Raw genomic sequence first — 25,414 nt, 5'->3', positions numbered from 1 at the left:
TCTGCAGAACTCCTTGCATTTCTGACAAACATGATTTTTAAGGACAATGCTACTGTTTTGGTATGACCAAGCAATGTGTGTGTGTGTGTGTGTGTGTGTGTGGGTGTGTGTGTGAGTGTGTGTGAGTGGTGTTATCAGCATGCCTGTGAATGTACTGAGACACACACTCTGTCTGTATTTGTTGTTGTACATATAGACGTGTGTGTATTAGCAGGTACCATATTAGCTGCATCATGACTTGAATAAAGCTGAGGGCTTGTGATCTCGTCTCTTGCTCACCATCAGACACGAAAGGTTCAAGCTATAAACGTTGACTCCCATAAAAGATTTGAGAAACATCTTGAGAAACTTATCAAAACTCTAACAGTCTGTACTTTAAGTATCGATGCTGCGGTAAGTTGCAAACAAAATCAGATGAGATGTAGGCAGTCAGTGAGCTGCGTCTTGTTCAAGGGTTTTCCTCAGCATATTTATTGATTTATTGGTTGAGTAGAAGTCACACTTTGTCCATTATTCTGACAAATCTCATTCTTACAGCTCCAATAATTCTTGGTTCTGTAGCTATTGAAGTAAAAGCCAGACACTGATCAGCAAAGCTACATTTTTCATAAGTTGTTGCTTCAGTGGTTGCATTTCGGCAGGTTTGGGTTTAGTTCTTCATGTGATATTTGCAGGGACACATCCAAAATGATTGGTTTTAAACCAATGACAAGAGGAAAGCTTTTATTTCCAACAATCCTGTTCTTTGTTCCCACATATCTGCACACAAATAAACATCGTTTTATAAAGAGACTGCTTGTTTTTAGGATGAGCAACTTGACTTTTCATGCCTAAAAGTCCCGTTGCAACTAACTACAGTTCTATGGATCCAAGCTCATCGAGGAACTTGTTATTATCTAACAAAAAAACAAAACAAAATGGTATGACAAAATTTTAGGTTTTATGATAACACCAGATGTACAAACCAAACTTCTGTATGTCTGGGATGTTTCAATTTATTCTTAGCAAGAGCAAATACACATTTTTTTTAAAAAAATATTGATTTTCTTAAATTTGATTTGACAAACTATTAAAAAAAACTAGGAAGAAAAAAACACATGTAACTTTATGACATTTTCACATGTGAAAACGTGAAATAAACGTGAAGCAGCACGTTTATGTGATCACACATGAAAAATGTGAGTTTTCAAGAGTTTTACTGCAGCTGAGACGTGAAAACTGATTACTTTAGCCTTAACATGTAAAAACATATTAAGAAAAAAATCAGGAAGTCATGATTAGTGACATCTTTGAATGTTGTAAAGAAAAACTCAGCCCAAATGTAGGATTAGGATTTTTATTTTCTCCTGCGATGTAGTTCATTTGTGTTTTTGTTTTCTAATTTTAACTTTAATATCTTAGCTGTGTCTTGTGGAGTCATGCTCTGTTTCAGGCAGGGGTAGGAGCTCAACACATCCGTTCCCATGTCAGGGCAGCTGTGTGATGGGAGGACTTGTAAAAACACGACAGCACACAAGTGTGAGCAAGTGCCAGTAGTAGGAGGATGTGTTTACTCTGGCCGAGGCGTGAAAGACTCTCCACTCATCTGTCCAGCAGGCTTATCAGAAGCCCTGAGTGAAATGATTTCTCCAGATCACCTACGTCTGTTCTCGTCGAGCAAAAGCAACAATCTGGCCAGTCTGTTTTCTTACTTTAAAGTCACAGGGATGAGAAAATAACAGAATATGATTGAGATTTCGGCGAACTCACTTGTCAGTTCTTGTTTCCTGTTTGGAGAAGAGGGCAGTGTTTAAGGTCCCTCGGAGTTATTTGTTCAGATTTTCTGCGAATGTCACACTTTTACATTGAGACAAAATTTACTGTCTACCTCTGGCTGACCTCTTTGGTTCCAGCAATGTTTCACACCTGGTGTGCAAAATGTGTCCCCCAGCCTCCTCACCCACTGAAACACACACACACACACACTAACACAGGGAAGCTGACAACAAACCTAACATTACCACACACATTCGATACAAATAACACTAAAGATATGCCGTTTCTGAAAACTTCTGGAGTTTTAGTTGACCTGTTCAGCCATTTTATCTGCCTTCACTGACGCCCTCCTTTAAATATTGGTCTTTTTTAAATCCACCTCTCAGCTTTTTAGCTTTCCTTGTTTAGTTTGGATTCTCATTTAATTAAAAAAAACCCAGCATATTCCAATTGATCATTTTTGTTTATTTTAACTCAACTTATTATGATTTCATATGAGAGCACTTTTTAAAAGGTCACTGCAGAAAATGTCACTGCGCATGTGAAAAAGACTTTTTCCTGGCTCCACAGTGAGCTCCGTTAGACCTAATGAAATACTTTGAATAAAATCAACATTTGCTGGCAGTAAAGGGAATAATAATACAATAATAAAGATGTGTTTTAGAAGACTAGAAGAACTGGCACATGTCAGGATGATTTTTAACCTTAGAAAGTTGGACTGTAAGAAGGTGGGATCTCCATGTTCCCTGAAGAAACATTTACTAGAACATCTATATATGTTTCTGTGGACTGGATACCTGGTGTTAGAACTCCTATTTGAGGATTTTGTTACACTTCAAGTAATCACAGGTTATCTTTCTATCCTTGGTCACACTTTTCTCACTATTAACTCTATTAAACTATTATAACTCTGTGCTCTCCAATGTGTGTGAGACAGAAAATGTTGCTGCAGCTTGAACCAAAAGTGAACATTCAGCAGTTTTTCCTGTGCTTGTGGATCAAATACTGTAGGAAAAAATAGGTTTAGGTGCTGCACCAAACATTGATTTTGGATTAAAGTTTAGAATATGATGTAATTTGTTTGAATATATAACAAAACATAATCGACCTGTTAATTTGACGGCATCAATTCAGATCCACTCCAGCCACAGGAGGACATCGACAAGACACAGACGGTCCATAAACACACATGTTGTGTGTGACCGGGCACTGGCTGCAGAGGCAAGGCTCGGATGTCCCAGGTTTAGCACTGAACCAACAGGATTCCCTGAATCACTGGCCAAGGTGAGAGTTCTGTAATGCGTGGAAGACATGCAAGACAACAGTCCTCCTTTGGTGTGTCTTGGAGAACCTTCACGACGTGTGCAGGTGCCCTCGTGTACTCAGTGGTTCCCTCATCAAGTCACTGTGGCATCTGTTGGGCAACCACCTGGCTTTGTGATGTCCTCTAATGCATTGTTTATGTGATTGTCACTCACTGTGTTGACTATCCTATGCTCTGGGAACTGCCTGATAACACCCTCTATCAGGCCCTCTGTCCCCCATTATCTACAGGCCAGTTTCTTGCAAATCCATGTGCGTGTGTACCAAATTACACCCAAACTGGACCATTTCTTCTGGCTGCTTGACTCTATTTTTTTCCCAGTGAGTTTATATTCAAACACAGTTTTGCTGCCAGTGAATGTTAAATATCCACTGTTAGGCTGCTTCGCGGGCAATGTAGGATTTTGAGTTGAAAAAACACGATATTAAATCTTTTGGTTCTGCCCAGTGACATAGAAATCCAGAGTTTAATGCTTCACTTTGTCTTCAGTTTTGAACTTCATTTTGAAGGAACAACAAAAGAAAGTGTTTATCCAGAGACAGCGCATCATTAACATCCCTCCACAAAAATAATTGGTTGCTTAAAAGAAAAAAAAAATACATTCATAATACTCCTAATGCCGTGTTACGTAACTGTGCCCTCCAAACAGGTCAGACTGAAATAATTAGTCCAAAGTTTTCTTTGTTGCTGATAAAATTAATCTCCCAACAGACAAACAAATAAACACAAACTGATTACATTTACACAATGCATACAAATTCTTTAATTACGACGGGTCCGTTTGAATATAACTTTCACATAACTGTAATAATTAGTACTAGTTTTACAACAACGTAGACCTTTCCTGGTATTTCTGTTTGGCCCTTCCTATGTTAAACTTGTGCATCTTTAATCTTCTTATCGTTTTGATTAATTGACCACACAGCTTCTGCACATGAAGGCTTTTATCTTATGCACCGAGGGCACAGTGGAGGTCGCAGTGAGGTTGGTGAGCAGAGAAAGCCCAGACAGGTGGCGAGCAGCCCAGTCTCTGAGGCTGATGTGGGTGGGTGTCCACCCAGAGGTGCCAAACTCCCAGCCAGGCTCCCACAGCCTCACCTCGGTCAGGGCAGTGGGCTGAGGGTTCAGCTCTGGTTCACCCTGCCCTCAGTGTGACACGCTGCACATCTTCCAGCGGGTTCACTCGCGTTACTGTGTCATATCATACACATTATGGGTATTTGCGTCCCCTCCACCTTTTTATCTGAATGAGCAAAGTCTAGTTTAGGAACCCTGGAGCAGCCAGAGCTTCAGCTGTGAAGTAGAAACATTCAAAGAATGTCCAGCTGAGTTAAAACTAAAACTGTTCTTCAATAGAAGAATCAACGTTTTAGTAAATGAAATTATCCACTGTTGAAGAAAAAAAAGAGCTGGGAGACCTGTTAAAAGAAACAGTAAATTGTTTTTAAAACGGCTCACTTGAAATCAGACTGAATGAGGAAAATCAGGTGAAAATTGACTCATCTTTAAGAGAGAATAAAAAAAAAAGATATTTTGCAAAGTGGGACAATATTTGCAACATACCTTGTGCATGAGGTGTGTTCCTGTTGCAAACATCAAAACTATCAGAACAGTCCGTCATCACCTGACGCCTTTTGATGGTAGGCGATAATAGTTCTGCTTGTGTGTGTGGGGGTGGAGGGTGGTCAGGGGGTCTGTCTGCTGGCAAAATATCTCAAGAACATTTGGACAAAGTTTCAAAGAAAAATTAATAATTGGATGAACATCTACGACCAAATAATGAGATACAACTAATCAACCTCAGCAAACATTCAACTCAGTCACAAATATTATCTTAAAATTTATATCAATATGTTTCGCTCCTTTATTTAAAAAAAAAAAATAATAGTACTGTTGTTACAGCCCACTTTTTTAAGAGGAGAAGAGGAGAGAGAGGTGGGAACAGAAAAAAGTTACTCCTCCTGCACTCCTGGTTCTCACAGCCGAAGTGTGAAGTGACACCTCCGGACTCATCAGTGTGAAACCATCACACCTCCGCTTTAATTAGATAATATTATGCATCATTAGGCTTCGTCCCTCTCATTATTTCTTTGCAGTTGTGTTTTCAGTTATTTGAGACATCAGTTTTCTGCCCACAAACTCAAAAAAAATAGGAGCAGGCAGCAGCAGAGCGAGCTTTGTTCCCACGTCTGAGCGGGATCAGGTCCGACTTGCTCTGACTACAAAATGATTGTGTTTGTGAGAAATGCCGAAATACAAACCAGGAGGAGAAGATTGGGGAAAGGCGGCAGGATCGCAGTTCAAGTGGAAGATGATTAAATCTATCAAACCGCTTTGCCCCCAATGACAATAAACCTTTACAGCTCTGAAGTGATGGAATGTCTTTTCCAGCTATAACTTTAGCTATTAATGCAACACCTCTAGTGCCTTTAGTGGTGTTCAAAGCAAAACAGAAATATGAAGTGCACACCTCCCCTGCCTGTTTGTACGTGGAGAGGCCAAAAATGACTGAACTGCTCTTACTCGGAGTCAGGATGTTATGAAAACATGCTTATTTGTGAAGATAATCCGTGTTAAAGAGTGTAATTATATGTCCTGCTATTACTATAGAGATAACTAGGCCAATCTAAGTATTGTTTTTGCACCTATCAGAGAGACAAAGCTGTCTGAACTGTGTGAAACTGTGACAATGACTGCACAAATAAATGTATCTCCAGAAATTTGTTTGTTCAGTTAGGGAATTAGGTTGCGTTTAATGAGGAAATAAAGTACAGTTGGCATGTGCTGTTTTTACGTCTTGAAAACAGAAAGTTCTCACTGTTTCGTGTAAGATTTAAAATGTCAGCGTCCACGTTGCTCCATATTTGGGTCCAGTTTGTGCTTTTTCGCATGTGTAGGGAATACACATACAGAGTGTCCACAGCAACACGTCAGGAGTTTAATTTTAAAGCATGTTGATGGTTTATAATGTTAATCGTGCTACCGATCTGACCTCAGATGACCAGGACGCTCTTAGCTTTTTGGCAGTCAGCGAACATGCCTGTCTTTGTCGGCTAATTTCCCATAATCCTTCCCTTATAAACAAACTAGCACACAGACAGATAACCATAGATAAGCCCCATAAATGTCTCCCGTGTGAGGAACATTTTGGAATAATTATCTAGTTTTGTTTTGTTTGTTTGTTTTTTCCTCAACAATTTCAAATGGAATGACTCTTTTCGTTTAGCTTCTGGGAGACTGGGGTTAAGACTGAGATTGTGTTTTTGTAGTGGACTGCTTTTCGGCTTCACGCTTCTTTTTTTGACTTTTAGAAACGTGGAAAAGTTTTAAAATAAATCTATTAAACATGTGCAGAATGCATCTGGCTTCCCGGCAGGGACAAAAACCCCAAAAAGCTAAAACGTTTATTGTTTTCAGCAGGAGTCAGAATTCACACTTCTACGCCTGAAGATGAACATTCCCAGAGCAGAGGGAGAGGTCCTGAAGGAGGGTCTCACTGGTGATGTGTGTGCATGTGTGTGTGTGTGTGTTTGTGCTCAGGGGCAGTGGTCTCTGCTTTAGACAGTGTTTAGTCAGAATCTGCAGAGGTGTCACTTCACACCTCTGTGGCCTGGCCTGGACTTATAAACCAGAGGAACAGAGCTGAGAAGCACTCTCAGCTTCCCAGTCAGACCACTGAGTTCCTTCACACAACATGGATACCTCCTTGGTCCCTCTTCTCAACTACACTTTTCAGTTCCAGTGGTGCTCAGACTCCGAACTCTCCTGCATTTCCTCGCCAGAAACGCTCTCTCCCGCCCACTCCATGGACTCCAGCCTCTCCCCGTCCTACCAGCAGCCTCCGCAGTCCACCCCCAAGGCAGCTAAGACTGGATATCCTCAGAGGCTCGAGTCGTCACCCTCTTCCAGGTCCGGAGGGGGCCGAGCCACCCGGTTTCGCAGCAAACAGAGGGAGAGCGCCAGCGAGAAGGAGAAGCTGAGGATGAGGGACCTGACGAAGGCTCTGCACCACCTCAGGTCCTACCTCCCGCCTTCTGTGGCCCCTGTTGGACAGACCCTGACCAAGATAGAGACGCTGCGCCTCGCCATTCGCTACATCTCCTACCTGTCTGCCCAGCTGGGCCTCAGCGAGGAGGTGCTCTTCCAGAGGAGGGAACAAGGAGACGCCTCGGCCAGTGACCCCTCCTCTCCTGATCTCCTCAGATACTTCCAGAACGCCTCTGCTGGAGGACAGACGCTGGGCCAGAACCAAAACCAGAGCCCGCACCCATCCCAGTGTTACAGCCAGAATGCACTGCTGCATTCTGGGGGCTGTAGTCTTGGAGAGGATCCGTTGAGCCCACGGTACAGCGAAGCCCCGCAGGGTGATGTGAGCATGGACACAATTCTGCATTCACCTTCATCATTCCAGCCCCCATGTCAGGTTTGTGAACATTAACTTTTTTCAAATGAAGCTGTGAAATGTCACATTATGTTCACAATATGTATCTAATATATTTCCTGTTTTATTTCTTCTTCTTTCTTCTAACAGGTGTGCGGCAAAGACTTCTGCATCCCTCTGGTTCAGAGGGAGTACTGGGGTTAAACACTCAGCTCGCTGACGAGCCACCGACCAACAACACACCCAAACTACTTTTACTGCCTCAATGTGAATCGACTTTTTAATTTAAAACATATCTTATTCTAACCTTTATTTATTATATCACCAAAAGTGTTTTCTTGTAAATATGTTCCTAACAGCTATTTTTATATTTCCTCACCCCACTATTTATAATAAACTTGTCCTCTTTCAAAGCGTCTCTCATTTTGGTTTTGCATTTAAATGTGCATTTTGCTTCTTTTTTTTTTTTTTTTAATGGTTCAGATTTAAAGATGAACATAAAAATGGTTTCGTGAAAACCATTGGAATTTACTGCAATGTTAAATGTGTTCAACAATCTGTCTTCTTGGTAATATTTGCACCCTCTCAGTCAGTGCCGCGAAGCCTCGCAGGCTCCCTCTGCTGGTCATACAGTCACAAAGAAAAGGTTTTATTCTTGTGAAGTCTGATTAAAACTAGTAGCTTGATGCACACAAACTGTTTTAACTCAATTCAATTAATGCTCTAGTTCATATTAGGTATTCAGAGATCTCATAATGACAGAATAATGTTTATTTCTATTTTAATGTGTCCTGAAACACTGCATAAAGTTCTTTAGGGGAACACCAGCTGCATGGATCTGAAGAGTTTGAGCTTTTAAGACTCTTTTAAGATATGTAAAGCTTAACATTGGTTATTGTTATTCATGCTGAAATGATTTAACCTGGAAGTAAACGTGTAGTCTGTGCACATCTTCACAACAAGACACAAGTTTATAAGCACTAATGCGAACTAAAGCTTGTTTGAACATGCACAAAACAGTGCTCATGTGATTTTACACTTTGACTTTCAATAGCAGGGGGCAGAAAATGATCTCACTTTCAGCTTAATGCTGGAGGGGTTTATGTCTTCATCAAAATAAAAAAAAAACAGGATATGTCCTGCATGAACTTTTGTGATTATCTGCGTGAGCAAATATTAGCACCAGCTAGCTGTCGACCCTTCCAGAGCAGCCTGGTGGTACTTCCTGTACAAATATTCTATTTCTGCTACAACAACGGCGTAATGCAAAACTGGCGGCTGTGTAAAGTTTTATAAAACACCGTTTAAATGAACCTCTTTAAAAAATTTTTTAGACTGAAGCTGATTTAAGCCGGCGTTGTTAAACTCTAGTACAGAATTATTTCTGTATGGTCCCAGTTGAAGGCCTAAAAATCAGCCGAACTGAATGTTGCTCCTTCTAATAAACAGACTTTGCTTTGTCCTCTCTGCACATGGATTTCTGCAGATTTAAAAAAAAAATCTTTTGCCAGTAATACACCAGGCCCTGCAGATATTATGTTTATCGAATTATTTGCATTTTGATGCTTTTATGTTTTTAAATTACAGCTTGTCCCCAATGTTTCTCAGACAAAATGAATGCCTCCTCATCTAAAGAAAAAAAAAATCACTGCTTTCTGTTTCTATTTACAACTTGCAAACTGTGCCAGCTTTTCTTTTTCAAGTAGAGCTGTGTTATTTCTCTCTTGTCGCCTGTTTCTAAAGGAGGGGGTTTAGACCAGAGACCAGTCCCTGCCACAGTTTATCAAGTTTATTTAGTGTTTCTTTGTTAATGGAGCACAGCAAACACTGAAAGATCCTTGGCACCGCCGAGTCTAGACTGCCGACCCTCCCTGCTCTTCGCCCTTTCTCCCACCTCCTGCCCTGATTACCTGCCAAATCCAACTGAGAGGGGCTTTAATATTCATTAAGGAGTGTGGATCTGCATATCAGGTTGGAGAATTAGGCCCTGATGTTTAGTTTGACACATACGTGCAGTTCATTTGATATGCAAGCAGCTAACACAAAGCCTAATATACTCACTTAAGTCTGTCATCAAGGTAAAGCTAATAAACTCTCTCAGCACTAAGGCTTAGGGGATGAAAGGGACAGCAGCGCAGTGCTGATTATTCTCTCATTACATGTAAGTAAACTATTAGGGATCATGTGGATCGGCAGAGGGGAAATCCTCTACCAGAGAGAAACAGAAGAGAGATAACTGCTGAAACTTTGCTTAAGTTCAGAATGAAAAATAAGAGCTGAAACATACGCTTTGTAGACAATAGGCACATTCAATTTATCTCATAATGAAGCAAAAAGCTTAAGGTTACGGTTGGTTTTTGAGTTATTTCTTAAGCTGCTGTCATTCAAAACAAGTCCTACATGTTTCTGAGAACATTTATTTAAAGATAATAATAAAAAAAATCTGCTTCTGCTTCAACAATCTTTCAGAGAAATCCTGTTACTTTGGTTGTTTTTTTTAATTCAAGCGCCTGTTTTTCTTGCGTTAGTGTGGCGACGCAAAGTTGTGTAAGATTAGTTCACACTTTTGGTCCGTAGGTTTTACCTCTGCTGCGGAGCAGGAGGCAAATGTGACGCTGCGGTTTGTGGGAACGCTGCTCGGGACTCAGCTCCATGATACAGGTGAAACCTCAAACCATCAAAGGGCATCACCAGCCGCGTGTGAATAACTACTGCATGTCTGTCACTGGGAATGTTTGAGGAGTAGGGAAACATTTGATAAGAGGACTCTTGTCTTAAAGATCCAGGCTTCACAGGAATATATATCACCGTGAACTCTGAAATAAAATTTTCCAGAATGTTACCATGAAACATAATTGATTGTCGCTGTGTATGTTGGAGTATTAAATTTAGTTTCTGGTAAAACGCCACATTCTTTTCCATCTGGGCTCCGAGACTTGAGGCCTTCTGCTGTCCACGCAAACAAAGGTGCAAATTATTCACACCTCCCAGCTGGCTCGGCACACTTCTGGCCTTGCAGGCATTCCAGTGACAGGAAACAAGATGGGGAGCAGTGTTTGGGCTTTCACTCAGGCAGGTATTTGCTCAACGCTCAGGTAATTTTGTAGGGTATTAAACCAGATGTTTAGTTCATTTGGGATGCTTCAGTGATTCACTGACATTCTAAAAAAGAATCTCAGGTTCAGATTCAGGCCTGTGGTCCAGGTGCCGGCCCAGGGTCATGTTCACCGGCTGCAGCCGCCTATGGAGTGAATCTGCGCTTTACGATGCTCACACAAGCTGCCAGGTCACACTTTGTCCCAAAGCATGCCAGTTTCCCATGGGACCCCCTGGCCTGGGTGTCATCCCTGCTCCCGCAGCTTCTCAGGACCGAAGGTGACGCCTCGCGCCTCGCACCTCCCACCACATATATGAAGCAGCCGCTTCGCTCCATCTCATTATTCTGTTCATGCTTCCCCAGCAACACACGCTGACAGCCATTCCTCTTGAGATCAGCACCAACTACAGCTGCAGACTGATGGAGGCATCCTACTGTTCCGTCCAGCTCCAGGAGAGCTCTCTGCTGTTTGACTGTGAGTCCCTGCTGGAGAAATCTCTGGCCCACGATCCGGCGTCAGACCCTGGTTATGGCAGCGCCAGCAGCAGCCTGTCTCCCACCTCGTCCGTGGACTCCTTCTGCTTCTCCCCCATCTCCCTCCAGGCTTTGGGAAATGAACAGGATGTTCTGGACAAGTTCTTCTTTACACCGGTGGAGCCTCATTCTACCCACCAGACCTGTCTCAGAACCACCTCTGCGACCGCCGCCCCCATGAAGAAGTCCAGGTCCAAGTATCCGGGCAAGAAGCGGCAGACTGCTAGTGAGAGGGAGAAGCTGAGGATGAGGGACCTGACCAGAGCTCTGAATCACCTCAGGACGTACCTTCCACCCTCCGTGGCCCCGCCGGGTCAGACCCTGACCAAGATCGAGACGCTGCGCCTCACCATTCGATACATCTCCTACCTCTCAGAGCAGCTGGGCCTCAGCGAGGAGGGGCTGCAGCAGAGGGGATCCTCGGGGCCAGCGGAGCAGGTCCAGAACGTCAACCAGTTCCTGGGTCAACCAACAACAAGCTACAAGTCCCAGGAGAGAGGTGACGCTGTGAGCCCGGAGCAGTTGTCCTCCCTGCAACATTCATATCAGGTGTGTTAATATTCTGACCATATATTCCCTTCATAATAAAAAAAAAGCATCTCTATTGTAAAAAGGAAGCCTGCTTCTCAGTAGAGAAGTTTTTCTTTAGGTAATGAAAAGTGGTTTACCAGTTTGTTAAACAGATGTTTTCTCTCGTCAGGCTTCAAATGGACATTACTTCCACGATGAGCAGTACTGGATGATCCAGGAGCGGCCCGAATCCTTATTCTTCACCGGACAGAGTTAAAAACAAAACAAATAACTAAATGGTTTTTGGTGTAAAACGGACCAGGGACAAACTTATTACAAATTACACTAATATATGTGCAGAATTTCCTACGTCTGTTGCTTTGAACAACTTGTACACTGTCTTTGTTTGTTAATTTTTGTATATAGAGCTGTTTATTTATTAGGTTTTCACTCAACAGAATAAACAATATTTATCATTAAAAAAACATTGTCTGTACTCTCTTTATTCCAGTTTTAACTATAAACCATTCACTCTGCTTCAGACAGACGCTGCAGCTGTCAGTAGGACGTGCTAAACAGGCAGCAGATCCCCCCTCCCCCTAAAACCTTTAAGGAAAGACACCCGCTGAGAGAGGAGACAGCTGGACGAGTCAATTAGCACTCTTTTCTTCCTGTGTAAACCTGACTCATGGTTTGGAGGAGTTTCAAAACAGGAAAAAAGGTCAATATTAGGCTGTAGATCAATCCGAATGACTGCCCTAGAACACTGCAAAAAGCAATATATTTTTAATATATATATGTTTGAATACATTGTCCACAACTGTGTTCTCACCTCTCTAGTATTTTGCTAGTTAAATGAATGTAGATGTTACCCAAGTGGTTTGATGGCAGGACGTTCTCATGCCGTTTATACCTGCATATAATTGATTGAACTGATGAACGTGGCACCTTCAGGCATCGGGAAATTGAACATAAGCATGAACAAGAGTTGTGGAGGTTCTCCTCCTGATGTCTTTGCTGATTTCTTTTAATTTTCCCATGACGCCACACAAAGGAGCAGCGTGTTCGTGCTTCCGTTTAACTCAATTGTTGTCAAATAACCAATCAAAGGCTTCCAGAGCCACATCATCATCCTCTGGGCTTTCCAGTATAAAGGCAGAGGCATCTTAGTGTATGTAAACATGACTATGAAGAAAGTGATGAAAAATTCTCTGACTCATTATTCAACCATTTACCAAATAGAAATAATTTTGGGAATCCTAACTGACCTAAAATGGGAAAGGTTTAGTCTAATTTCATGTCAGACAGTGAGGAAAAAATGCTTATGTGTCTTTTTATACAGTGTATGTTTTGTTCGGGTGGAAGGACAGGTACCTAGAGCGCAGATTCCTTTTTTAAAAAAGAAAACTAATTTATTCACAAAATAATCAAGACAAAGGGCTGATAAGGCAGCAACTAAAACTAAACAGCAAAAACCAGGATTGCTAGAACATGTGGCGCAAGGGAGACCAGACAGTACATGGAAGCAACACAAAGGACCAGCAAGTAAGTGTGGAAAAAGACTGGGCTTTAAAGACTGAAGGTAATTAGAAGAAGTGGGCACAGGTGAGTGATTACTAACTCGGGGCAGGTGAAGAAGGGCATGGCAGGCAAACAAGTGATTGGCTGAGGACATGTGAATGATGACAGGAACACTAAGGGCACAAGGAGCAAAACACCAAAAACAAAACTAAACACAGGAACCAAATAACAGAATTAAAGAAACAATAAACCTAATACAAAAACAAACCCTAGACCCCCGAATCCTGACATGTTTAACATCTGGTCTCAACTGTACATTTAGATGGATAACTTTGAGGTTTCATTGATTAACCAGTCAAGCACTAGTTTCTTGTTCAGAGCCATCCAGTCAATGTTGGCCTTGATCCTCTCCAGGGTGTATTCGAAGTATGCATCTTCAGGGTCCATCTCCTTTTCAATGTCCTGTTTGAACTGCAGCAGCTGACGAGAGGGTCGAAATAAAGAACAAAGAATCAGACAAGCGTCCATATCACTGAGAAAATAAATAAATGAACAGTCGGCTCAGAGAAACAGTACCTGCTTGTAATCAAACTCAGTAGAGAAACGTGTGCATAGTCTATCAATTATAGATCCAAACACATATAATCCGTATCTGAAGAAACGGCAGAAATCACAGGATTGTGATCTTTTTGCAGAACATTACAAAGTGTTCATTAAAAAAAAAAAACAAAAAAAAACCAAAACAAAGAAAAACAGTTACAGCCAAGTTTGAAACAAATTCTTTCAAAGGTTTTATGATTTGTTTTGCCTCAAAAGGACAATGTCCAACTTTGGATTAACACCTCACTTTGATCATTTATTCATAACAGCAATAAATTGCACAAATAATTAACTCATTTTATAAGTAATGAGAGAACTCACTCATGGGTCAAGTGTTCCCAGTTTGCTCTAATAAAGTCCCAAGCAAGATATAGGCCAATGGGGTTAGCAGCGATGTCGATGATAACAGAAATGCCATCCCGCAGTTCGATCTTCTCGGGGTCCAGACAATACTGTAGGTACCTGGAATGAACAAACTAGTTTTAACAAAAAGGTTAACTAAACGGAATCAAACTTTACCGTCAGCCAGCAGACCAACTGAGACCATGTTCCAGAAAGCAAAATGAGGCGAGCAAAAGAAAAGAAAAATGCCATAGCGGCGAAGACTGTCCGTGTCTGACCTGTTCAGCAGCCAGGGCTGTTTGGTGCAGGACAGAGCACGCCTAAATTTACTGGCCTCTGAGATGACGGTAGCGTTCTTATACATGCCCCATACAAAGTCCCACTCTGCCACTCCTCCTGCTGCGATAGCACTGCAGTACACAATGGACTTCAGGTTCGGACTGATGCTGAAAGGTTGGAGAAAGACAGGAGGCCATTAACAGGAAAATGCCCAAAGTCATAGAAGGAAGGAGGAATGCATGACTTGTAACAACAGCAGCCTCTGATCAATGAGCCTTTACTTGTTAGTTGCAGGGTTTTTCATCCACTCTCTGAACCAACCAGTTGTCAGTTCTCTGCAGCCCACTACTCCTGTTTTGCAGGCCAAATAGATTGCATTCGCCCGATTCTGTCTGGACAGGGATGATACAAGGATTAGGAGAATGCTCACAATTACCAAGCAGACATAATCAAGCAAGGTGTCTAGATCTACTCTGTGAAGCAAAATGCTACCTCAAGACGTACTAATATCCTAACAGGCATTGAGAATAAAAAAATAAAAAAATCATCATTCTGCTTTATCTCAAGTGTAGTGTAGAGGGACGTTTCTGAGTAATCATCAAGGGTAATCATTCCCATAGACTGATGCAGCATACATGTCCTCAAAAGCATGAAGCAGCCATTGATGAAAACACGCAGCATGGTCAATTCAAAAAAGGTTAAAAAAACAGAAACATCCTGACTTTTATTCTCTAGTTGAAGACGTTTCGCTTCTCATCCGAGGAGCTTGCTCAATTCAGAAACAGAGAGTGTGGAGTTGAGCTTCTAAAGCTGAGGTGTGATGTAAGCTGGATTCCATGCAGATTGTTCTCACTCTCCTAACAGTAGAGGCTCATTAGGGTCCTTGTTCGTCTGACTCTGTGACTTCAGTGAGTCCGTTGTTTTTGCTTTTTAAGCTTTTTTGGATTTACCATGCCCTGGATGACTGAGAATCTACACCAGCATGCAGCATGGTAACATCCTTACCTATCTGTGGGTCTTTCTGGGACCTTTGTCCAGTTGAGAGTCTGATCTTTGAAGTATTTAAACAGAGGAGTGACCAGTTTTTTGACGTAGGCCTGAGGGATGAAGATAAATGATCAGGTATGTTTGTATTTCTGTTCAATGAGGCTGCAAGAGAGTTTTTGTTATTATTTGTATTGTATACTGTATAATACTAGAATCTCCAAAATACCTATTTTTTTCCTCAACCACATTTGAAAATGATCATCAGAATTTTTTTAACTTTTATTTATTTAGTTTTTTTTCCCCAAACCTTCATGGGTCCAATGACCTCACTGCGGTCCAACAGGTAGAAGAAATTGAGTAAGTTACGGCTGGCTGCCTTCCAGGGCAAGTATTCAACTTCTTTATGTAGAAATGTGGTTGTCCTCAGAGCCAGGGTTGTGCACACCATCTTCGCTCTGGAAACGACAGTTAAAGGTTTTATTCAGCAGAACTTTAGCTGCAGTCTTTTATTTAAAAATATGGCCTCACCTCGCAAGATTAAAGGCATCGTCAATAATCTGAACCCGGTTGATCACTGGGATGTCCTGCACAGTGAATGAAGACGTTCTTAGAAGCATGCCTGGTGTATTAGACTGCTATCCCATCCGCAGACAGTAAGTATATCTTTGCATGATCGAAAAGTTTCATATCGTGCTATAAGTGATATGATGACTCAGCGCATTTACACATCGAGAGCGGGTCTACATTAGTTACACGCTGACACTCAGAGCAGCCCAGCAGAGTTTGCACACCATTTGAAGCTATCGGCCGGTGCATGTGCTGGAAATCCTTGCTCACATCCACATATGCCCCCCTTAACCATACGGCTGAAACAAACAAAACATTACATAAACAAAAAATTACAGACTATATTATCTAAAAAGAACAACAAGGCAATGAAGGCACACAAGGAGGAAACAAGCTGCACACACTGTCTAATGGTAAACTGATAATTAAGTGTATGCGCCACCTTGATAGGAAGACCAAGCAGTTACTGACGCAGTTACAAATTACTCGGCCAAGATTGTAATCCCCACAGACAGTGTTCTTATGTTGACAGGTTTGTTTGTGCTGCTGCTCATTAAATTTAAATTTACTAGGCGGCAGTGTAATGTACAGACTCCTGAAGAGCTGCGAGTTCAAATGACCTGAGTAACGATGGAACCGTTTTCGTTAGGCACTTACTGTATATTATAAAAGTAAAGGAAAACACAGCCTACAGTACTTTAATGCTTCATTTAATTTGGTGTTGTCTGCTCTCGCAGTCTAATGTTGCCGTTGCATGGTTCCTACAGGAACAGAGTTACTGACGAAAAAAGCTAATATAAAATATTTAAAATGTCCTTCATTTGTTTTCATTCCCTGCAAGGTGAAATCACAGATTAAATGTAAAATATATATATATAATTACTGCAGATTTATTGAATATAATGACAGAAATCTGAAGATGATATTGTAACTGTTTGTACCTGATGGTTGGAGCTCAACTTGGCAAGTAGCCGCTCCCAGTTTTCGGCGTCATAATTGACTCTGTAGAAGCCCTTCATGTTGATGTTGGCCAGCAGCCACGCACTTGCACCGAGAGCCATGTCTGTGTTTGTATCTGTCGGGACGGAGATCGAACATGAACGCACATTTCCACACAGTGCTCATGACTTTTACTTTGTTATGAAATAGACGCGACCTTCCTTGCTGAGGAGCCAGTGCTGTTGCTCAGCTCCACCAGTTTTAATCCAGGTAATGGGAATAAACCACTCGTAGCTTTAGCCCCAACCACACCCCCACATATAAAAGTGAATAAAGACAGTGCACAAAGGGAATATGGGAATTTAGTACAACACATATTCTGCATGTATTCAGCATGTTGACCTGAAACATGAGATGTTGGCCCTATACTTGAACTCTGAAGGTCTGCTCACTACAGACTCTGAATCCAACAAAAAGTGTTGCTGAGTGATTTTTCCTGTCTGGGTGTTGATGGTGACCAATGGGAAGCCCATCTGTAGGATCCAGCGGTTCATAATATCCTCCACAGAGTGGGGAAGTGATATGCCAGCTTTATCCACTGCCTAAAAACAAGAAATAATATTACAATATTTCTTTTTGTATGTGCATTAGACTGCAGATTTGTACTTGCCACTTGACATCTGAAACATTTTTGTATTTTTTGCCACACATTCCTTAAAATACAAAATCATCCTGTATTTTCCATTAAAATTCTGCCTAGATGATGCACCATGTATGATGAACCACAACTTTTGGCTAGGAAGGGATTTTTTTTTCTCTATAAGGTCTTTATGCCTTTATCTGGTCACATTAGGAAACTTTGTGTTGTGATTTGGGCACTAAAGTTTATTAATGTTGGATGCATGAGCATTTATTGAATACATGAATAAATAAAGGTTCAGCTGTGGCGGACCAGAAATGTGGCAATCCAGCAATATCCGGTAAGACAGTTACCACAGCTTTTAATGGAAACGTGTTCATATACATCAGATTGGTGAAAATACTCGAATGTCTAAACAAGTTAAGTTTTAACCAGCAAAGAGAGGTTATTTCAGAAGCTGCTGGAGATAATAAATGGGCCAGTAAGGGAGTTGGTTTTGGAGTTTTATCTAGCATATAATCTTATTTTGGGACTTCCTTTTTTAAATTAAAAAAAAGCCCTAAAAATTGTAAATTGTAAAAGGGGTCACACTGGTTCATTTCAGTATGTAAACTGTTTAGGAGTCGTGATTTGTTATTCAGCGCTACCAATGAGTTACCTCTAACTGCGCAATTTTGAAGAAAACTTTCAAGAAAATATGTCACTGTTTTTACATTTCTAAACTGTCCTAAATAAGTTTCAAAATCAGTTTTTTTAATTCAAGAAAGCGAGACGAGTTAACGGTTTTATCTTACCATCTGTAGGTGCTTCCATAGGTCTGTGTAGACTGTGTTTTGATACTTGAACTCCTCTAAATACATCTGCAGACACATGCAAACCTTATGGCTTTAATCATTTCATTTCTGTGGTGAAAAACAGAGCTTCTGCTATGAAGACGGTAATTACAAAAGGCCCAATTTCTGGACAATTTCAGCACAAGCAAAGATGCTCATCAGTTTAATTATCTCAACTCACATGTAGGGCTTTTGAAAAGACTGTTTCTGTAACAAGGCCTGAGAGCATTCTGAGGACTGCAGCACCCTGTAATGAAAAATTAAGGCTTATTAGCAGTTTCAGTAAGAAACGTGTCAGCTATGATTACACAATTATCAGTCTCTTAATTTAAAACAGTGATTACTTAGTGATTTTGTCCCACAGGTCCTATAGCGCCTGTGCAGCTTCTGTCAGAGAATCATGTGATTTATGTATTTTTTGCCAAGCCTTTTTTGTTAATTTATTGTTATGTTCTGTGAATCCCGTTAAAAGTGAAAACCTCCCACCTATATCAGCAAAATAGTTGTTTTATGCTTAGCACAGACTGCGCAAATTATTATCAGAGTCGCCCCTAATTACAGTGCAAGTTGTCAGTCATTTGCTGAGATTTATAATCTTGCTGAACTGGTTGATGTGTAATGACTCACCTTGCTGTATGTGATGATGTTAAACTGTCCATTGATGTCCTCCGGCCTTACAATGTGTTCCTCTTTAGTAGAGAGGGGCCAGGAGGAGCCTAAAGCATCCACAGCCATCGCACCAATGATCTCATTCAAAACTATCAAGTCTTTCTAGGAAGTTAAGACAGTGAAATGTAGAATACATTTTCCAATTTTCCATTTTCTCATCAAAAGACTTATACGGTAAAATCACCATGTTCCACTGTGGTTCAGCGTAGTCAGCTCCAAGATAAGAAAAGTATGTGGCAAAGCCCTCGTTGAGCCACAAGTTATTCCACCACCTCATGGTCACCAAGTTCCCAAACCACTGAAAGGACAGAACTTCAGTCATTTTATGAACACGCAAACATTTCTGAGGTGGGCATACTTACAGTTATGAGAGGTAGGCAGTACTATTCAGTGCTTTACCATATGAGCCAGCTCATGGGAGATGGTTCCCACCACCCTGTACTTGTCTTCGTCAGAAGACACCTCAGGATTGTATAAGAGTGCAGCCTCTCTGTAGGTGACCAGACCCCAGTTCTCCATGGCTTCAGCACCGAAGTCAGGAAAAGCAATCTGGTCTAAAAACCCCAGAACATGTGCAGGTCACATTTTCTAAAATTCACAGCAAGAAACAGTAGTCTAGAGAACAAAAACAGGGGTGGAAGTACATTCGCTGTGCTAGTTTGTGTCTGCAGGCTCTTACCTGATTTACTTAAAGTGTAAGAAGAGTTGTAGTAGCGTTCAAAAAATGCCAATATTGGTCCGGCCTTCTCCAGGGCATATTTCCCCTGCCCTTCCTCTATGGCCTTCCTACGAGCCCAGACTCTGATCTGGATCAGTAAAAAACAGCATTTAAACAAAACACTGGCAGACCAAAGACCTGAGCTGAGATGTGAGTCCAGCAGAGAGCAGCACAGTTTTATTTATGATAAAAGGTGGTTGCAAAGTCCTTCGCTTGCTATTGATGGAATACATGAGAACAATCAATGTAGTGCAGAATTAACGATTTCAGGACCTAGAAACATTACCCAAAATATAAACTATTCAACATTTTGGTGTTGCTTTAGCTTATTGTATTAGGAGTCAATGTTTACAAAAGACCTGAAAGTAATAAAAACGCACTTTGCTTCTTTTACAAATACTAAACCAATATTTCCCCAGACAAAAGTTACTAATATGCCTGTTTTACCCTTTTTTAGTATGCTGTGGTTTTACCATCTCACACTTTGCATCAATGTTTCAAGAAGTCATCACCTCTGTAGACATGTTAATGCTTGGCCTGGCTCAAAAAATCTTCACAAACATTAGTTTCCCATTGAATTACTGTTTCAGGTAGGCAGTAACACTGAACAATCAGGACATTTTTCATGTTTGCGCGTTTCAGATGACGTGCCTCGAGGAAATATTTACCAAGACATTTGCATCCATTTTCGTCTCGTTGTACCCAAAATCACACACGGCAAAAGCCACCAAGTACGTTGACATGATCTCAGTGGGTTCGAAGCTGGTCTGAATCAAAACCTCCCCGTTCACCGTGACGTTCACAGGCTCTACACAGGATCAAAAACAGCAGAGTGATTCAGAGTAGTTCATATTGGCATTTGCGGCCATGTGAGCAGATCATCAATAGACGCTAATCCGCTGTGTCAGCTTAAATGCATAAATACAACCAGTAGCCTCGAACACTGATCTGCACGTAGAATTGAGAAAGCAATGTTGTCAGGCTCGGTCTATCCAGGAAAAATCTGTTTGCCACATGATGACAAGAACAGGAACTTGCCGTAGTTCATGGTGTTGGACAGAGCCACAGTCCCCTGCGGGTGAATCAGAGTTATGTAGAAAACAGCTTTCATCGCCGGCTCATCAAAGCAGGGGAAGGCTGTCCTGGCATCTGTTGGCTGCATTTGCGTTGTTGCCACGACTCTGACGAAGCAGAAAACATGAACGGTATATAAAATGTAGCACATTACACCTAATTTCCAATATCTTGCATAACACGAGGGGGCAAAAATTGGCATTTGCAGGTAATTGAAGAGTCCAGCGTTTCCTGAGAAACAATAAGACAGGTCTGATTTCTCGCCCTACACTTGTGGATAATGTAGTCATTTGTGTAGTTGTAAATATTTAGCATTTTTTTTGCAATTTTGACATGAAGTTGGATGTCAGCGGATGCAGCCCTATGCATCCCAACAACTTTCCTGGAAAAACTAACAAAATTTGTTTCCAATTAAGGGGCCTCAAATTTCTAAACACTGACAGAACTGATTTGTAGCTGTGGGTTCCCATCGAGGTGTTTCCAGATAAAAGCGGCCTTTTAGCTTTTGTTTTTTGGTGGAAATCTGTTTGTGCACAGAATTACAGATGACAAAATGCAACAAATTGTTTCACAGAAACCTTAAAACTTATTTTGACCTGTCTGATGCAGTTTCCAGAGCCCATGAGAGCAAACTAAAGAAATGAATGAGAAACTGAAATGCCAAACAAATTTAATGAAGGGCAAATAGGCTATAGTTTGAAATGAACTCCTTTAGAGTCGCCAAGATGTATTTATTTCACATCCAAATCGGCTTTAACAGCCGGGCTAACGATCTACTGCTTCTTACTTGGTTCTTACCTAACGAAGTGTTTGTCTTAAGGAAAGAAAATTAATAGAAATAATGGAAAATTAGCACAATTTCATGTTATGACCCTTACAGTACTGAAATTATGGCTGTTCAAATTAAAATAATGATTCTGAAACAGGTCATACTTTTTCACCCCATCTTCGGTGTATTCACTCCTGTAGAAGCCTCTCAGATCATTGAACAGCTCTCCAACAAACTCAGTGAGGAGCTCATACTGGCTGCCGGCCTGCAGAGGGCTCTGGAGCTGGACCACCAGGTACTGGGTCGGATCCTCCAGCCAGGTCATTTTCACACGGGGCGCAGGAGCTCCGTCCAAGCCCTTCAGTCTGGCGTGAAATCCATCGAATGTGGTGAAATTCAGGTAGCTGGAGTGAATGAGGATGAGATCTGTCTCCCGCACACACGTGAATACCACACTGGAGTTCCCAGTGAAGATGTACAGATCGTCAGAGTCGGGCTTTAGCCGGGGCCACAAGGTCATGTTGTAGTAGTCAGGCAGGAGGCTGTCTGGGAGTCGGTAGTAGTGCCAGGGCTGTTGTGGACCGGAGGGTGTGGTGTGGGGGATGGTTGTCTCAGGTCCAGCAGAGGATAGAGGTGACTTTGACTTCTCCTGAGCGTACGCCACAGAGAGGGCGATGATGGTTACCGCAGCCCCGAAGGCTGCAACCACACAGACTACCGCCACCGCGCCGCTGATGTAGAATCCTTCCCCCATGCCTCCACCACAGAAAGGAGATGGGAGATGAGAGGAACTGTACTTATGTCCTGCATTTAGAAATCCAGCCCGAAATTAATCACTGAAAGCGTGGGCAGAGAAAACAGCTGAAAGCTCAAAAACACTGAGTTATCAAAACTTCCAGCAGTAAGACCAAGTTCTGCCTAATTTCTGAACTTTTGACCAGCACAGTGGCTTTGAACAGTGATGTTTGGAAGCTGTCATGTTTCTGTTTAGTCATCGTTTTAACTTTAGTGGTGGCTGATGCGCAGATTTCTTTCTGTCTCTTTTTTTGCTCACCTGAAGCACAATTTTTAACTGGTACAGGCAAAAGAGAACACATTTCCCCCCGTTTGGGCCTCCAGTTCACTTCTGTATTCACTTTAAAACTCTTTTGTATGTTTTTAGGTTTCCTAACAGTTCTGCTCTCTCTTATGTCTTTGAACTGCTGCAGCCATACGTACCGCAGCGCTCTCTGAGGCCAGCAGATCAAACGCTTTTGAAGGTAAAGAAAGTGATGCGAGCTCAGGGCCAATAGAGCTTTACCTGCTGCAGGTCCAAAACTCTGGGATGGTTTGCCGCTGCATGTTAGGCAGGCTCCCTCACTTCCTGTCTTTAAATCTCGCCTAAAAGCACACTTCTACTCCCTGGCCTTCAAACCATGACTTCAACCTCATTGAGCTTTTATTTAAGTATCTGTTCATTTTAATTTTAATGCTGTCGATTTATCTTTTGTTCCGTGCTTGTTTGTTTTATCATCCAGCTCTTTTGTCGGCCTTGTTGCTGCTTTTAAGATGCTATATAAATAACCTGGTATGGGATGGTTTTAATTTCAAGCACTTACAGAGTTAAGAGCACCTAAAAAACAACAGAATTGGTTTAATATGAGCTTTTCTTGTATTGGTTGAGTGTTGGACTGATTGCTGTCCTTCTAGGAGATTTTGTTATCTCCACAAAGGATATTTTCATCTCATATTTTATGAACAACTTTTGTCCGGTTCAGAACATTTATAGAACTGTAGTCAGTTTTACCTCCTGATTTAAGGAAAGACTTTCTCCTGTGGTTTCAAACGTATTCCTTTTAAGGATTCGTGGAGACTGCTGTGATTTCAAAAAGCTGCAGGAATGTTGTTGACCTTCTGTATCCCTATCAGTCTCATGGTCTGAAATGTTTCTGTTGCACACAACTAAAATATGTTACATAAAATGAGAAGGTCAGAGAACTAGCCTACATTATGAAAGTAAAAAGTGGCACTTCTTGATGGAAAGCATATTGCTCAGACATGTCAAAGTTTTAAACAAAGTCCCTGTTTGATCCGTTTTCACTCGGAATATGTATTGGGAGTGACTCTCAGCTACTACCACACCAATCTTGAGCTCAGTATCTGTCAAAATGACTGAGTTATAGACATTTTTCTGTTTGCTAAAGTTGATTAGCCTCTGTGGACATCTTGAGTCAAGTAGGCTCCAAAAGTTAATCAGTTGTAGATGTGCATTCAGTCTATTTTTTTGGGGGGAGTCACACTGCATTAATCTAGAAGTGCCTATTAAAGTGCCTATAAAAAGGATGTCGTATGCTTTTATTGCTGTCATAAATCAATTATGGTCAATATAAAGTGGCCTCTTTCAAAAAATAAAAATGTTAAATGTTAAATTGAAATCAAATTTCTATAGAGTAATACAAGTTCAATAAAAAAGGTAACGTAAAATGAGTGAAAATCCATCATAGAGAAATGGAGGGAATATTGGACATGTGTAAATCTACCAAGAGCAGGACGTCCTCACAAACTGAGAGACCGTGAAGAAGGAGAACAGTGAGAGAGGACCACCAAGACCCCTGTGAGCTCTCTGAAGGAGCTCCAAGCTTCAGCAGGTGAGATGGGAGAGACTGAGCTACAACAACTGTTGACCAGGTTCTTCATTAGTCTGAGCTTCATGGGAGAGCGGCAAAGAGAAAAACACTGTGGAAGAAAATTCATTAAATCTTGATTAGAGTTTGTCAAAGAGTACATGGAAGACTCCACCGTCAAGTGCTTCTCAGCAGCCGGCCTCAGTCGAGAATGATTTATGACAGCAATAAAAGCATAAAAACATCCAAGGGGGTGAATACTTTTTATGGGCACTGTAAAAAGAACAGCTGATTTTGCCTTCAACACCAGGTAAGAGAGAAACTGTCAGACTTAAAACCTAAAATTAGACTGCTATGCAGTGAGAGCAAACAAAAGTTCTTACCTTCTCAAGTGGGACTTTTGTCTCAGTTCAGCCTGCAAATCATAGAATCAGACCTTGAGTCTGTCTTTTCTGCAAATCGCCTGACTTACACTCACTAACAGCAGAAAGTTTCGCAACCCTTTAACACAGAATTGTTGATTGTTGCAACCACATACTGGAACTTGTTCTGTCATGTCTTGAGAACTATGTAGGCCTGATTTGAAAACCAGCTCTATGCTTTTAAATCCAGACTTTTTAAGAGTATATCGAACTTCACGTGTCCCCCGCCAGTGTTGCAAACAAGAACCACTTCTGTCTTAGATGCTCTCATAAACAAACACAGATTTTCTGAAGGAGAATTTGCTTTTGATTTACTGGTGATTTTTACATTACAGCCCTACACTTCTGTGCATTTTCGCCAAGTTAAGGCAACAAAGTTTGCAAATTTAGGAGAACTTTTCTTTATGCTTGAAGGGACACCCACTGATCCTGATCATAGGAAACCCTGGAAGTCAACAGAAAAGCATCACATATCAGACAGGAAGGTTTCCACTCAAGCTCACACAGAAAAACACAAAGGGTAATTAATGGTTGTAGTGTTGAACAACAGGCAGCTCATCATATTTATAATCTAATGGCCATGCCTGATTTTGAAGTAGCTATTTGCCAATTCAGACTTTTGCTGCTGACATTCAAAACATACATCTGCTCACTGACTGAACTTTGATCATTTCCCAAAAGCTGATTAAAGGGAAACTGTTGCCAAATGACAGTCTGTGGTTTCAAGATTTTATTTCAGCCAGTAAGTCATCTGCCTTCTGCTTTCCAGAGAACCGATTACATGTGTGCAACAACACCCCGCTCGAACGTGACCTGTAACAGCTGGCCTCCTGCACATGCATGTGCATAA

General features: G+C 41.4%; 3 protein-coding genes across 5 annotated transcripts; 2 read left to right on the top strand and 1 right to left on the bottom strand.

The window, feature by feature from the left end:
• Window positions 1–6,773: 6,773 nt before the first annotated feature.
• On the top strand, window positions 6,774–7,396 carry LOC108243324 (mesoderm posterior protein 1-like). The gene is made up of 2 exons (XM_037979911.1): window positions 6,774–7,214; window positions 7,283–7,396. Exons 1-2 carry the CDS (start codon window positions 6,774–6,776, stop codon window positions 7,394–7,396), a joined length of 555 nt encoding a protein of 184 aa, XP_037835839.1.
• Window positions 7,397–10,862: 3,466 nt separating this feature from the next.
• Window positions 10,863–11,878, top strand: LOC108243329 (mesoderm posterior protein 2-like). The gene is made up of 2 exons (XM_017428679.3): window positions 10,863–11,640; window positions 11,792–11,878. The coding sequence occupies exons 1-2, from the start codon at window positions 10,909–10,911 to the stop codon at window positions 11,876–11,878; spliced, it is 819 nt and encodes a 272-aa protein (XP_017284168.3). The 5' UTR covers window positions 10,863–10,908.
• Window positions 11,879–12,987: 1,109 nt separating this feature from the next.
• Window positions 12,988–24,662, bottom strand: LOC108243351 (aminopeptidase Ey). 3 transcript variants are annotated; one of them, XM_017428721.3, is made up of 21 exons: window positions 24,526–24,662; window positions 21,704–22,295; window positions 20,735–20,877; window positions 20,365–20,504; window positions 19,658–19,784; window positions 19,378–19,532; window positions 19,163–19,276; window positions 18,937–19,080; window positions 18,491–18,556; window positions 18,271–18,336; window positions 17,266–17,438; window positions 17,054–17,130; window positions 16,839–16,972; window positions 15,859–15,914; window positions 15,638–15,785; window positions 15,349–15,440; window positions 14,625–14,735; window positions 14,343–14,510; window positions 14,044–14,184; window positions 13,699–13,774; window positions 12,988–13,602 (listed from the first exon to the last, which is right to left on the bottom strand). In XM_017428721.3, the coding sequence occupies exons 2-21, from the start codon at window positions 22,291–22,293 to the stop codon at window positions 13,441–13,443; spliced, it is 2,883 nt and encodes a 960-aa protein (XP_017284210.1). In that variant the 5' UTR covers window positions 22,294–22,295; window positions 24,526–24,662; the 3' UTR covers window positions 12,988–13,440. The 3 variants fall into 3 exon arrangements, with proteins under 3 accessions (XP_017284210.1, XP_017284208.1, XP_017284211.1); XM_017428719.3 differs by having other exon boundaries at window positions 21,704–22,343; window positions 24,526–24,643; XM_017428722.3 differs by lacking the exon at window positions 21,704–22,295.
• Window positions 24,663–25,414: the final 752 nt, after the last annotated feature.

This window comes from Kryptolebias marmoratus, linkage group LG15 (genome assembly GCF_001649575.2).
Source record: "Kryptolebias marmoratus isolate JLee-2015 linkage group LG15, ASM164957v2, whole genome shotgun sequence".
Lineage (NCBI taxonomy): Eukaryota > Metazoa > Chordata > Actinopteri > Cyprinodontiformes > Rivulidae > Kryptolebias > Kryptolebias marmoratus.
This window is presented reverse-complemented; position numbering and strand designations above follow the sequence as displayed.